This window comes from Battus philenor, unplaced genomic scaffold (genome assembly GCF_028537555.1).
Source record: "Battus philenor isolate CCGP_79_NKW_IND1 unplaced genomic scaffold, ilBatPhil1.0.hap1 SCAF_17, whole genome shotgun sequence".
NCBI classification, from domain to species: Eukaryota; Metazoa; Arthropoda; class Insecta; order Lepidoptera; family Papilionidae; genus Battus; species Battus philenor.
In genome coordinates, this window is record NW_027181679.1 from 10,511,027 (window position 1) to 10,526,263 (window position 15,237).

Consider the following 15,237-nt stretch of genomic DNA (forward strand, 5'->3'; position numbering starts at 1 on the left):
AATATTTTAGGGTAGAGTAAAACAATTAAGATGTTGTGTATTTAAACATTTATTTATATTCATATATACATACACTTTGATACAAATACATTTTCATTGCCTCGATACAAATGGTAAAGATTTTTGGAATCTGTTTTTCGGGGTTTTATATGAAAATGATTTACATTCAATTATTTGACTCACACTCCGTTTGTAGTTCCCGAAGTTAGTATGTAATACACTGATTAACAAGGTCTTTTTATTGTATAATCATAACACGTAACGGACAAACATATCTTGTTCACTATTTCACTTAAAATCTTGAATGTGTTTTAGTGTCGATAATACGAAACCGGCTCTGGAAATTCTAAATTATTAAAATAATTAAAAAAAATACATAATTTTTCAATTCAAACTACAAGGGTTATCGTTTCTTAATACAAAAAACATGTTTTTAATATTACAGGGATTGATATCACAAGATTTAAATAAAACGATACATCAAGAACAGAGTAGAGATTCTTATGAATACATCTCATTAAAGGTGTTACGAATAAAAATATATACACTTTAATCAAATTCAAATCGAAATATATTGTCAATTGTATGAAACTGTATTGGCAGAACAAAATTAATGTGCATCATAAAAAGCTCAACTATTTTTATTTGTCGGTCATAATGGGGTAAAAATTTGTTTACATTAATAGAAAAATGTCAATCCGTCCATAGTGAAAAATTACATCCATGCATGTGGTTGACAAGCTGACAGCGAATTGGGTTATAACAATTTTTGGATTTTATTAAAAAAAAAACTATTGTTGACGTTATAATTTAAATTATTCCATGTGTAGCATAGGTAGATTTTTGAGTGATAGAGTTACTGTAACCGCGGTGAGATGGAGGTGCAGCCGACACTCATCTCCTCTCCCCTCGCGCTTACTTAAGGCACGGTATAGCGGTTTCGGTATCAGTATAAAAAATTTACTTGGAGAGTATGATTAAAAAAGTAATATTAATTCTGGCTGACACATATAGTATAGGTAGTATAGGTTAATAGTTTACAAAATGCTCTTTTAATTGATTCAGTTGTTCAGTTACTTTGTAGTCATTAATGATTGTAATCTGAGACAAATTCAAACATTAAAAATAATATAGCATCATCACCAAGACCGACAATGGTCGTTTCGAAATATTTGTATTAAATTCTGAACTTTAATCCTTACGTCATAAGGATGTAGTGATATCCCAATTAGAAATTCGAGTTCATAGTGACTGCAACGGCTAATTAGGAACTATTTAGTCGGTAACGAGGCAGAGGTGACAATAATGACTACTACATTCTTAATGTCAACATACACGATACAACAAGAAAGTTTTTTATACTAATCATATCGGTTTTGTAGAAATATTTTTTCGTTGCTTCCCGCGTCCGCTTAAAAGGGCACTTACAGCGTTATTAAACTGTATTACATTTAATTACCGTGCATATTTAGTTCCAAATCAATTGATAACTATTGATTTAATAAATATTATTGCTTCATCTTACACTTTTATCTTTTATTGAAACCTATAAATGATGTTATCAATACATCACAATATCACACGCAAAAATAAAATATGAATTTCGACATACAAATGGAATAACTTATTACTAATGTGGACATTCATTTAATTCATAATACAATGTTTTATACAAAATATTTATAACATTATATAACTTACTCTCTTTAATATAATCACTACAAGTTTAAGCGATAGTAAATTATTGAAAAACATTTTAGGTGAGGTGATCACGGCTCAAATTGGTAAATATGATGACGAGGAAACATAAAATGGAGAGGTGATACTTCTTCAAAAAGTATTTGCTGAGTTTGAAAATTCTTACATATTCTTATATGTGTTTAACCATCGCATTTAAAAAGTAGGGCGAAACAAGATTAAAGAATGGTGAAAAATACATATAGAAATTTGTTTGACATGATTTACAAAAAGATATCACCTCTTAGATATATTATAGAAACATTGCAATCAAGGCGCAAAGTATTTTCAGTAAGCGGTATGTCTTAGGTAACATTTGACTTACAGACAAAAACACTTTCGTAGATTAACAATATTACTACCTACAGCACCCTTGATTGATTTTACGATTGTAACTCAAAACTCTGTTTTTGTATCATACTACAAAATACTCGCAGTCAATGGCAGCAAAGTATAAACCAACGTCTTGTTTATCCTGCAAAAATTACCAGAATAAATATTTCTAATAAAAACAAATTTTTATACTCTGAAAACAAAAGACAGCCTGAATGAAGAAATGCTTCTTACATGTAAAATATTTAATAAGACACATTAGTATTATTTTATAATATTTTTAAGGTGTAAACTAAGCAAACAAAATGCCACTTTTTAGCACTGAATTTTGTATCTTTTATTTATCTACTATTCACTTTCTTTTACATGTAAATAATAATAATGTCTATAATAATAATCTTTTACATATAATAATAACGTTGATTTTTAGACACATTGAATATTTTCAAAATATTTTTTTCTAAAGTGAAAACATGTCATAGAAAGAGTATTGTAATGATTTATAAATTAAGGTTATGCGCCAGATTTTCTTAGTTATTATAAAACTAGTAAGAATTTTAATACAAACCGCAGACAAAGTTTGTCTCAAACGAGTACTGGAGTAATTTGGACATATTGCTAGGAGCGACAACTTGATGAAACTGATGGATATCCACAAAAAGGTGAACAGAAGAGTACACAGGTGATGGTAGAATTTATTAGTTTAGTTCCACACCAGTCTTGACTCCACCACTGTATACAACGCTATAACATTCCAACAAATCGCGTGACATCATATTATACACTAGTAAGAGAGTGCCTAAGAGTTTAGTACAATGATGCAAGGAAAACAAGATACGATTTATGTCAAAATACATTTTTACCAAAATTTACTGGTTCGTTTCTATTTAACTGCCATTAATTTTCGTTTGTAAAATACAAGTGTGTCAATTCTGCGTAACTGTTAGAATATAATCTATATAAAAAATTCCATTAAAAATAATTCTTTAAATACTTTTACATTCATATTGTGATAAAGAAAAAAATACACGATATTTATAAACCAGAAGTAAAATTATGTGTGATATATAAGCCATATTAAAATTTGATCATACTTAAGAAAGTGGTGTCAATTGCAATTGCAACAAAGTTATTGACCTTATCTAAGAGGAACTAGCCGTGAGAAGATCGTGATCTGTGATAGGCCTAATGATTTTATCTAGCATGTCTCACCCATTTAGGTGGAAATTATTAACCGGTCTTTTATAATACAAAAAAGACGAAATCATGTTCCCCAAAACTTTAAACTGACTAAATGGAAATAGGGCATAGTGTGGTTGCAAATAAACCACACACCAACAAAAACGTGCTATACTGTATTCGCTTAACAGAGTTAACATCAAAAGATGCAGAACTTATCTAAATGGTAAGTAATAGCGAGGTAAGGAAGCGTTTACATGGACTTGAAGGGCAGTCTAAATCTGACATTTCCACTTTGTGGAAGCTTTCTGTTACTCGTGCGTTAGTTATTCCTTTTTACCTAAAAGCGTGTCTTTGGTATTTTTTGATAGATTTGCATTTAACCTATAATTTGTTGTGGTTTTATCTTTATTCCAGTTTATTCTGTGGCAAGTAGACCGGAAACTTCAATGACTTACTTAACTGTAAAATGATATTAATAAATAAATGTATAACAGAAATTTTCTCTTGCTCCGTAAATACAAGTTTGATACACGAATTGTTATTTTTACATTTTATAAAAAGTAGCTATGTAAACGCATCTTTACATTTCTTTATTATTTTTGATGTTCACTAATCTCCAAATATCTTCCCCTTTCACTTGGTAACAAAAGAGCGCTGTATTAACCCTGCACGGCGAATATAGTATAGGACTCCAAAATTTTTACTACTTTCTCTTGGTAGACAGCTGATGCTTGAGGTGTTCGATTTGATCGTGCTGCCTGGCGAGCTGTTCGTTCAGGCCCGCCACGTGCTCCGTCAGCACAGACATTTGCTGCTCGTAATTGTGAGAAGTTGAGTGAAGCTCTTCTTCCTGTAAAGCATTAATTATAATATATAATTATAAACCCCAAAGAGGTTGTATAGAGGTTGTCTACAGACCATAAACCAAATATTTAGTATGTAGTAGTAAGACATTTTAGATCTAGATGGAATACTCTTATAGATATGCTGTACCGACCTTAAAGAAATCTATGGAGGACACCAAAGTCCTGCAGTGAACATTCTACGGCCGAAATAATGATGAACTTCTAGGATTAATTAAACATGTGTGCATTTTCCCAGCTTCAATTTTCTATACAATTCTGCATTTATTTAATATTGTGATAGATCTACTCATGGATTCATATCCTGGAGAGCTTTGGACAGTACCCTTGTGTTGAACCAAGTCCTGAGTTCTTTTACCCACAAGTGGTCTTTGGTCCAAATTTAAGTTTTGAATTTTACCCTGCATTATCAACCCAAGGTGGTATTTCCTTAAATGCAATACATGATTAAAGCATTGCAACTTCCAGATATTTACTGGGTTTGAGGCTATTTCTATGTTATTAATGAATTATTAATTTCACTTCCCTCCCATTGACTGCAATCTCATATTCTACTGACATGTCCATTGGGGTCTCGTCTGGAGAGGAAACAACAGACCGGCAAGCGCAGTGTAAAACATTCAACCACAAGGTGGACAGGACAAGAAGACAGAAACGTCGAAAGACATTGAATGCTGGTTGCTTCCAACCAGTCCTAATGGAAATTTATATGTGAAGCCTATGTTCAACAGCAACCGTCCTATAGCCGAATTGATAATGAAGACTGTGAGGGTAAATTTATATAATCCCAGATTTTGTTATAGATTGGATTATTAATGTAATAATTTAAAAAAACTTACCAATCTACTAATTGTATTGTGTTTTTCGTCAATTGTATGCGCGTCTGTCTCTTTATCTCGCTCCATCTCTTCAAATCGCTGCCGGAGCATCTCACACTGTAACGGTAAAATATAGTAATTATTACTAAGTACAATGTGTAGATAAAAGTACGATAATTACTTAATTTTGATTGGATAGAAAATATTTGAATTTTTAATTTTCACGTATTATATGGTAAACTTACTTCGTTTACATAATGTTCAGTCTTACTCTTCAGGTCCTCATGTTCAACTTTCAATTCGCTAATCTTATTTCTAAAGTACTTTTTTACACGCTCCTCTCTTAACTGAATCTCGTGGTTAAGCAGGAATGGTACCTGAAATTTTATGACAGATTATTTTAATTTTATTTCTATATCATGGTTAGGAGTTAGGATATTCTAAACAAAGGTAGTAGGAAAATGTTGGATCATCCTACAACTAAAACGATGATGATAGTTATATATTTGTATCAATTAATATTTATTAATGTAATTGGTAAGCGCATGGTACTTAAAAGACATCTATTAATATTGTATGGGGGGTAATTGAAATTAAAAGTTAGTATTGTTTCCTACTTTGATCAGGTTGTATTATTTTATATACAGTGTTTTCATTTATTTTTAGATTCCCTGATTACTATGTAATAAATTATAGAAAAAATATAACAAGTATAGTATTGATGCAAAAATAAAAAATCCAATTGAAAGTCATCACCTCTAAGCTACCGAGCAACCCGGTCATCCTCCCCTCAGAATCCACGGAGGTTTCATTGAAACTATTGAAATCACCAGAATCATGACTTTCCCCTTTCCTCCGCTGTGCTGCTGACACGTGTTTAGCAACTTCTAATTTTAGGCTTTCATTTTCCATCTGAAGTATCTCATATTCCATTCTTAATTTTTGATTCTCCTGAAAAATTAAAATATACAATCATGTTAATTATGATCAAATTATGACTTTCACCGATTTGATCATTAATTATGACCAATGACTGTGGCGATCTTTGAGGAAGGCTTATACTAAGCAGTGGGAATCTCTCAGTGTTCTGACAATTTATTTAATTAAGATTATTAAATTACCTGTTCTAATGTAAGTGCTTTTGTGCTCAGCTGTTCATTGACGTTCAGCTCATCCACCGAACTCAGAGCATCCTCACTGCCAATCTGTGAAAAATTATTTCTAAGTCATTTTACCGTTTGAAACTTATTAAGGAATTTAGTCGCATTAAATTAATAACACTGCATTTAGTTCATCAAATATATCAATTGCAAAACTACAGGAAACAAACTTAAACCTGCACTAGGTTTTTCTAGTCATAGAATTATACAATAGAAAAATTTGTAATTAAAAAAATTGAGAATCTAAGATTTATACACTGCTTGCATTGACAAATAAATAATCCCTAACTTACTTTGTTTTTATTTAAAACTACTATGTCAAGGATATCCATCCTTAAAAAAAACTTTTTATACAACAAACAAAGGATTACATCTCTTGTTTATGTCTATATGAATCTACCATCTCTTTGTTTAAAATGTCTCAAACCTGAGAACAGACGAAAGAAATTCGGGAGGATTATTTTTGTAGCTAGCTATATCAATATTTTTTAAAATAAAGTCTTATTTTAAAAAATATTGATATAGCCTAGGGGCGAACATATCATTTTCGAGGTACTATCTTACATCAATTGCATTGTAATAATTATCTTTAACATACAAAGATTAATTCACACTTTTTTAAATCATCGCAATGTAAGCTCTTTGTTCATTTGGTAGGATCTTATTGCTGCTAAGTCTGATAGATATTATAAAAACTCAAGAGTTACCAGGCTACCAGCCTCTGACAAGAAGTCGCCATTACAGCTTGCTGCTTGACTGCTTGTCGCAATCACTCCCTTATTTGTTGCACCTCCAAGTCTTTCTTTTTGCAACTCTTCTAATGTAAATTGTATTTCTTGATTTTTATTCTTCAATTTAGCTATCTCACATTTATATTTACTTTCACTTTCATTTATATGTCTCTGGTAATCTTCCAATGAAGATCGGAGTTGGGCCACTTCAAAAGTTTTGTCTGCAAGCTAAAAAATGAATGAATTATATAACATATCTCAGTAAATATTTCAAGAGACAGAAGCTGACTAATTTCGTAGTATATAAAGCTTAACAAATGAATTTCATAAATACAATGAAGTCATGATTAAGAATTTAGTTGCCCTCTTGGTGCTGTAATATTATGTACAGTATGGGTTGTTTGACATGATTGTTTGTACAAAGCACTTTGTGACTGTTCATAGTATAACTATTTTAAAATTGATGTATTAATAAATCCATAATATATAAAAGTTTTGTCTTATTTCTGGCATCTACAATGACATGGTTAAATATACATTTATAAATGGCAACACCTTTGTGCACAAGTTGGGTGCCATAGATCATTTAAAAATCAAATATTAGTTAAAAATTATTATGTAAACAGCCTGCCACATTTATCTAAAACCAATTTATTTGGTAATAATAAACATCAATCAGATTCTATACCTGTGATACCTATCCAAGCAATCAAATTACACTATTATTAAAATATATTATTTTTTATTTATATTAAACAACAACAAAAAATTTTATCAACACTATTAAAAATTAATTTACGTACCTGTGATGCAATCTGGGCATTTTCAATAATCTTCTTCTGCAATTCCTCTTGTAGGAGTCCAGAATCAAGAACAGCAGTTGCATTGCTGGTTGATTGTTTATCATCACCTTTACTTTTTGATTTTTTACTTAACTTTATCTAAAAAAGAACAATGACATAATAGCAGCAACAATATAAAAATTACTAGTCATGATAATAATAAACTACTATACACTGCTAAAAATAGACTTTTATAATAGTTGCAGTTATCACAGATAAGCATGCTCTTCATGTGAGAAATATATTACAGAACTATACTTCATAGGTACTCAACTAAATGTAAATAATATTCAAATGTTAAACTTACTATATTAAGAAGTAATACACATTTTTCTGACAACTCTGACAATTGACAAATTTAAATAGCAGTGGGCAAGCAAGAGTCTGCAGAATAGATGGCTGCTGGGGGCTTAGTTTTGTTGTGACAAGCACAGCATAAGACTTCTTATTCATCAAAAAATGCTGGATGCAGGCCTTTTTTACCAGTCTTATTAGAAATCTATAGGGAAGACCATGTCCAGTAGTAGACATTCTATAACTTTATAATTTGCAAATGCAGTTTCCATCTCTATGTTCATATTTTGTCATAGGGCAGTAGGTGAGAAAACTTATAATTTTATATTAGTTTTCAATTTAGTCATTGAAAACAAAGCAACAAACTGTTTGCCTAGCTCATACCTAGTTCAGAACACTCATTTTCAAACAATAATTATCTGGCTTTACAAAAATTATGTTAGGAATCAAAATGATAAAAACTACAAAGAAAAACAACTTTTTAAGCAATTCAACAAAGCAAAAATGTATACCCAACAGACAATTTTTTATCAACCATAGTGTCTGGTTAATGGGTGATTTTAGAAGAACAATTACCAATCCAATTTCTTCTATTTTTTCCTTTAAAAGTTGAGAAATTTATCTGTTATATATAGTGTGACATTTGAATCTTGTTCACATTCAGTTAAGTATCTAAACCTGTGGAGTACAGCACAAAACATTATGTATTACTTACTCAATTATTGGTAAACCATTATCAATATGAATGAAGCTTTGATTTTCCATTAACCAAAGGAAACAGTAATGTTTTACTTTTATCAACAAAATTACAGGTTACTAATTCATAATAAGATAACAAATTAATAATCCTGCCTACTAACCATATTATATATATAAATTTTAGGTTTAAAAATTTATTATTCAATTATAATAAAATAATAAGTACATAAGAAAAAGGATTGCTTAAGCATTACGGTCACAGAGTCCACCGTAAAAGTATGGCTACTTTGTTTTCAGGCTTAAATATTAACAAGAGAGCTTTGTTTTGATAAATCTTTAACTTTAACATAAAAGGCACTGTAATAGATAAACAAAAAATAAGTATTTAACAATGAATATAAGTGTTTTTATAAAATATTACAACTGGCCATAAGATTAGCAAGAGTTTTATGTTTTAAATGAACTGACCTGTAAAGCGTCGAGTTCATCCTGAAGGACGGACACGCGCCGCGTCAACTGTTGGTTTCGGAAAGTTAGTGAATCAATTTCCAATTCGTCTTGTCTTATTACTTTCTCTTTAGATTTAAGTGCTTCTCTTAGTTCATTAGACTTCGCCTGCTCATCTAAAACTCCTTTTTTTAATACCTTCACGTGTACTCTTAGCTGCAAGCGGAAACAATAAATTTATACAATTACTTGCCGCAGAAAGCCGCTTAGCGTTGAACGATGTTATACCTTTGAATATTCCGCTGCCAACTTTTGATACTTTGCCTGTATATCTCCTGGAGGCAAACCTTCCATGTCTAGATTCTCAAGAGATCATAACTGTTCTTTGTAAGAAAGAATATTGTTTATTTGTTCGGTTAACTGCAGTACTGAACACCCACTTTCTTATAAATGTCATACTGATTATGACAATTACATGACGTTTATCTTGTCTGTTTACGATATTTGTTTATTGTATTTAGGTATTTCATTATTTCTTAAAAGAATTAAAACTTAATTCTATCGTAAGGTTATCGTAGTAAAAACACAGCACACAATACAACATTATTTTTATTGCAACGATTTTCAATTCAATAGATTTAAGTTAATTGTTTACTTGGAATAGTAGATATAAAAAAATGTATGATTAAGTTGATAAAACCAAAACTATCATTAAACTTACTAATAACTATTGCATAAATGGAGATAAATACTCTAATAAGATTAGTTTAATTCATTATCATGTAAGAAAAATTTGCGGTATACTTCTTTATTTATTTATAATCTTTACCTACAAAAATCCCGTTATTTTTTAGTCTATGTTAAATATGCCGCTATTTTTTATTGGTAACATCGTCTCTGTTGATGTGTCGTGATTGTCCGATATAAAATATCAATATTTTGGAATTTATGAAAGAAAAATAACAAATTTTTAATAATTTTTCATTTTTATAAACAATAAAAAATACTTTGTCTTTCAATGAAGTTTCCATGGACGATCGGTAAGCGTGTGACTAGTAGTTCACAGTTACATTGCAACAGGTAAAACTAAGGAAGAGCAGGATGATTTTTCACTAAACTATGCGTTTTATTCACAGAATTATGGAATCGAGCAGCTCTAGTTGCTACAACCATTCTTCAGTCAGCAGCCAACATCCTAAAAGCATCATACACATCGATGTAGACTGTTTTTATGCTCAAGTGGAGATGGTGCGAAAACCCGAATTACGTTCACAACCACTCGGAATTCAACAAAAAAACATCGTCGTAACTAGTAATTATGAAGCCAGGAAATACGGTATAAAGAAGTGTATGTTAATTACAGATGCCTTGAAGGTTTGTCCTAGTTTGAAATTAGTGAATGGTGAGGATTTACACAACTACAGAGCGGCATCGAACAACATATTCGCTGCGCTTCAGCATTGGAAGTGTCCAGTTGAAAAGTTAGGAATGGATGAGAATTTTATAGATGTCACAAATTTAGTGGAAGAGAAGGTTAAAACTACTAACAATGATTTAACAGCTGTGGGTCATGTGTACAGTGATACAAACACAGAATGCTTATGCGGCTGCCACACGCGTCTCAAGGCAGCGTCACAGATAGCCAGCGAGATGAGAAAAAAATTGTTTGATGAGCTTGGTTTCACCACATGTGCTGGCATTGCTCACAATAAATTATTAGCAAAATTAATATGTCCCCTTCACAAACCCAATGACCAGACAACAATTTATCCAGAGCATGGAGCCAGTTTTATGTCCACATTGCAAAGTGTGCGGTCAATCCCTAGCATTGGGTCGAAGACCACCGAAGCACTCATATCTCAAAAAATTATAACAGTGAGTGACTTGCAACAAGTGTCAGTTGATTTATTGAAGAAACATTTCAGTAGCGATATGGCTGTTAGACTTAAGAATCTTAGTTTAGGTGAAGATAATACTCCAGTGAAGCAAACAGGTAAACCTCAAAGTATAGGCCTGGAGGATAGTTTCAAAACTGTCAGTGTAAAAAGTGAAGTTGAAGAAAGGTTTGCAGCGTTATTGCAGAGGTTGTTGGTGTTAGTGAGAGAAGATGGTCGCATTCCTGTTTCACTAAGAGTAACCTTGAGAAAAAAGGATGTTAAGAGACTCTGCAGCCACAGAGAGTCTCGGCAGTGTCAAGTGTCTCCCTCCATTTTTACAATTAACAACGGCACCCCAACTGTAACCGAGGTGGGGCAGCAGAAGTTAATGACTTTAATCATGAGATTATTTAACAAACTCATTGATTTAAGTAAACCATTCCATTTAACATTAGTAGGATTGGCTTTTACCAAGTTCCAAGAAAGGATGACAGGTAGAGGTTCTATTGTGAATTACTTAATGAATGATATTTCAGTGCAATCTGTGCTTAATATTACAAATGATTGTGACACATCTGCATCTTCAATGGATTACTCAGCTGTATCTCCCAGCAGCAGTACAACTACTGATCTCTCTGATGCTGAAGTTGAACCTTCACCTAAAAAGCCTAAGAAAGTAAATTGGATAGCTAAAAGAAGGTGTTTATCAAAAGAGGGAGTTGCATCACCTAGTAAGCTAAAAGTAGGTGAACTCAGATTAAATTCAAGGGAGTTAGAGAAAGTGTCAGAGCTAAGGCTAAACTCAAGAGACCGGTCCCTTACTCCACGAGCCAGCCCCGCTAAAGACCTTTCAGACACAGACACAATGAAAGATGGATCTGAAGCTGGTAATTGTGATGATTGTCCAAGCTATGTGGATAAGGAAGTCTTTAATGCCTTGCCGGACGAGATGCAACAGGAGCTCAAAGCCATGTGGAAGAATCCATCCAGTTCGGAGCTGCCTCGGAGTAGTCCCAGAGCCATGAACAAAGCTAAACCGAACACTATCATGAAATATTTTGTTCCACACAAATAGTATTAATTATATATTATCTTGTTAATTAAGTGATAAGTGAATGGTTTCTATTTTTTCAAATCATACAGTTTTTATTCAGCTGATCAAATACACGTTTATGTTATAAAATTTTTAATATCATTTCAACTTACAACCTCACTCTGTTAAGGAAAATAACAAAGCTTAATGTGTGTAACTGGGCATATCATTTAATTTCTATATTTTTTACAGCTTCTGTAACCATTGTTGCTAGTTCATTGTATTTGTGAACTTTATGTACATTAATATTTAAGGAATCTGCCAGTCTTCTATATGAAATTACATCAACATTAAGTTGAAGCCTGATTTTGTCTCCATCTGTAGTGCCACTGCTCTCATTACTCTGTTGTGATGTTTTTTCACGGATTTGTTTCAGCCTTCGTAATGACTCTTCAGTTTTTTGTACAGAAGTTAAAACATCTTCTACATATTTGTAGTACCTAGAACAAATCATAATTTATAAAGGAAAAATAATTACCCACATAATTTAATTTATAATTGTTTGTACTAATTACTTACGCAACAGTCATAACATCAAATAATGCTTCATAGAGTCCTAATAAAAATGAATTATCTACTTTATTTGCTGTGCTATCATTAAAATCTTTGATAGCATTTGAAACAACTTCAATATAAGTGCAGGGTTTTGAAGGAATACTCCGATTAGTTTTCCTGTACAATCTGGGTATGTCACTTACTTGCTTTAATTGAATATTGAAATAGTCAAATAATTCATTCACAATACATTCTTTTATCTTGATTTCAGTTGCTTGTAAATGATCTATGGAAGAATTTAGGCTTTGCCTGAGCAAAATTTTACTTTTTTCAATTGGTATTTTGCTTTCAACATGAGTTAAAAATGTTGGTAGGTTTTGTAATAATGTTTTAGTATCAATATAAATATTTATACTGTTGTCTATGAGACTCTTGTTTATACTGGTTGATTCCGTCTTATAAATTGTACCCTTCTGAAACATTTTAACATTTGTTAGTGATTTACTTAAATTGACATGAACAGAAAAAATTTGCAAACTGTGCCACATACATTTTTAAAGTAAATTTTAATAAGAAAAAAAAACATGTAATAATGGAAAAAAGAAATTGAAAACATGTAGTCTAACTTTTGACATACCTGCATACAGATACTAGTAGTCCAAGTGGCATATCTAGAAAGTATTTGTAATGACAACTTCCAGAATTTATGGGCTAAGGCTTCAATGTAAATACCTTCTGACCAGCAGTCATGTAAACAAACCCAACATTTTAACGTCTCATTAAGGATAAACCCATCTTTGTTCCCGATTGTTGGATAGTTTTTTAAAGATGTCTCAAAACTTCCTACAAATAATAATTTCTAACAATTTACAAAAATCTTTGCATTAACATTATATTTAAAACAGTACATAATATATTACCTGCAATTTCCTGAAAACGTATCTGAAAATACACTGGCAGATTCCATCTCCTTTGGAAACTCTTGTATTCTGGAGTTTCATGGAAAATTTTTACACATCCTTCAACAATACAATACTCTTCTAACTTTTTAACAAATTGCATACTTTCACTATATCTCTTGAAAAACAACTGTGGATTGCCAGGAGCAAAAATTGATGCCAGATTCACTTCTAATCGGCTTTCTACTTCACTCCAAAAACAATTTACTAAAAATCTGTATTTCTTATAAAGAAATGATAGCTTGGAATGTTGCATCACGGTAATAAATAATTTCAGTTTTGTGTCCAGCAACAACAAAATTTTTCCATAAATGCCTGTTAACCCCTCTTTACTTCTTTGCAAGGCTGGCTCGTTAATGATATCCTGTAGCAAGGGTGCTATTGCCTGCTTTCTTATAAGTAGTTCAGTTTCTCTAACTCGGTCTAAAGTTGTCAAAATTATAAGTGTTTTGAGAAGATTATTTTCATCATTTTCATTCCAAAAGTAGAAAAGTAATTGATTTAAAATCTGGATCAACTTTTCTCCAATATCATTATAAAGCACCTTTTGATCTGAACTTAACAAGTTCTCACATTTGGAGTATGGCAATTTGATTTGGTTATACTGTACCGCTGTGCGTTCAACAATAGTTATTTGCTCCAGCTTCTTCTTATCAGATACATCTTTCAAAATATTCTCCAAGGTTTTTAGTCCATTAACTGTCTGGCTGTAGTATTTAAGGAGTTGTTTTTTTTTCAATAATCCATGTCTTTGATTTAGCCAAATGGATAATTCTTTCATAGCATCCTCCAAATATTGTTTGACACACTGAAAAAAAATTATGACATACAAAGGTATAGTTGACAAATGCATGTAATGTTTATAAATAAATAAATATGCATATTTTTAAAGTAATAAAATTGAAAAGGCGTAATAAAATTATTCATTACTTACGTGAACTTCTTCATTTAGCTGCTCTAATGGCACTTTAATTTTTACTATTGCCTTATCAAAACCGATTAACGTTGCACATAGATTAACAAAATTGGCGTAATCTTTGTTAATTAACTCTATCATAGCCAGTCTTAATACTTTAAGGTACACTCCCAGGTCATCGCGCATAGTTTCCAGAGAAGCAACGTTTTGATGATCAGTAAGAAAAGTGTCCACGGAAAAATTTGTCTGCAACAATTTAGCGTATATACGATATACTAAACATATAATTTTGCTATGTTATAACTAACAAACTGATACAATAAGCAATACCTTGACGAAGTCATTACGATCGAAACAAAGCCCTCGTGGCGCAGGCGGCAAAGTGAATTCCATGTTATTGTTGTCCATTCTAAAGTTGTATCGTTATTGCTTTATAAAGGCACCATTTTTGAGTAAATTCGCTTGAAATGTTTATCGCAAATTGTTCTTGTATTTAACTATCATTTTGACATTTTACATACTGACGTAAGCTGATCTTGACACATCACTAATGTCAGAAAAAATTATGCTCTGTTTCTTAATTCATAGTTATCAATAATGAAATAAAATTTTGGAATAAGTATGGTTAATCAAATGGAACTTAAAATATATTTCATTTTTCGATTTTTATTTGCAGGCTTTTCTTATCTTTCTCGGCCGCGTTTAATCAACTCGCCTGATAGAAAGCGACTTTGTAGTTTATGATGAAGCACGTAGACTAAGTAGGTACTTATTCACTCTAACCTAGATTA

At 31.6% G+C, this 15,237-nt stretch overlaps 3 protein-coding genes across 3 annotated transcripts; 1 reads left to right on the forward strand and 2 right to left on the reverse strand.

Moving 5' to 3' along the window:
• Nucleotides 1-46: 46 nt before the first annotated feature.
• LOC137919661 (protein phosphatase 1 regulatory subunit 21) lies at nt 47-9,542 on the reverse strand. Its single transcript, XM_068762792.1, has 9 exons — nt 9,395-9,542; nt 9,128-9,322; nt 7,628-7,765; nt 6,801-7,052; nt 6,055-6,138; nt 5,690-5,884; nt 5,179-5,310; nt 4,955-5,050; nt 47-4,102 (listed from the first exon to the last, which is right to left on the reverse strand). Exons 1-9 carry the CDS (start codon nt 9,458-9,460, stop codon nt 3,956-3,958), a joined length of 1,305 nt encoding a protein of 434 aa, XP_068618893.1. The 5' UTR covers nt 9,461-9,542; the 3' UTR covers nt 47-3,955.
• A 474-nt stretch (nt 9,543-10,016) lies between these two features.
• PolI (DNA polymerase iota) lies at nt 10,017-12,213 on the forward strand. Its single transcript, XM_068762854.1, has 2 exons — nt 10,017-10,146; nt 10,243-12,213. The coding sequence occupies exons 1-2, from the start codon at nt 10,136-10,138 to the stop codon at nt 12,056-12,058; spliced, it is 1,827 nt and encodes a 608-aa protein (XP_068618955.1). The 5' UTR covers nt 10,017-10,135; the 3' UTR covers nt 12,059-12,213.
• Nucleotides 12,173-14,957, reverse strand: Cog2 (conserved oligomeric Golgi complex subunit 2). Its single transcript, XM_068762853.1, has 6 exons — nt 14,777-14,957; nt 14,465-14,692; nt 13,492-14,338; nt 13,209-13,414; nt 12,596-13,044; nt 12,173-12,516 (listed from the first exon to the last, which is right to left on the reverse strand). Exons 1-6 carry the CDS (start codon nt 14,852-14,854, stop codon nt 12,243-12,245), a joined length of 2,082 nt encoding a protein of 693 aa, XP_068618954.1. The 5' UTR covers nt 14,855-14,957; the 3' UTR covers nt 12,173-12,242.
• Between the last annotated feature and the right edge of the window lie 280 nt (nt 14,958-15,237).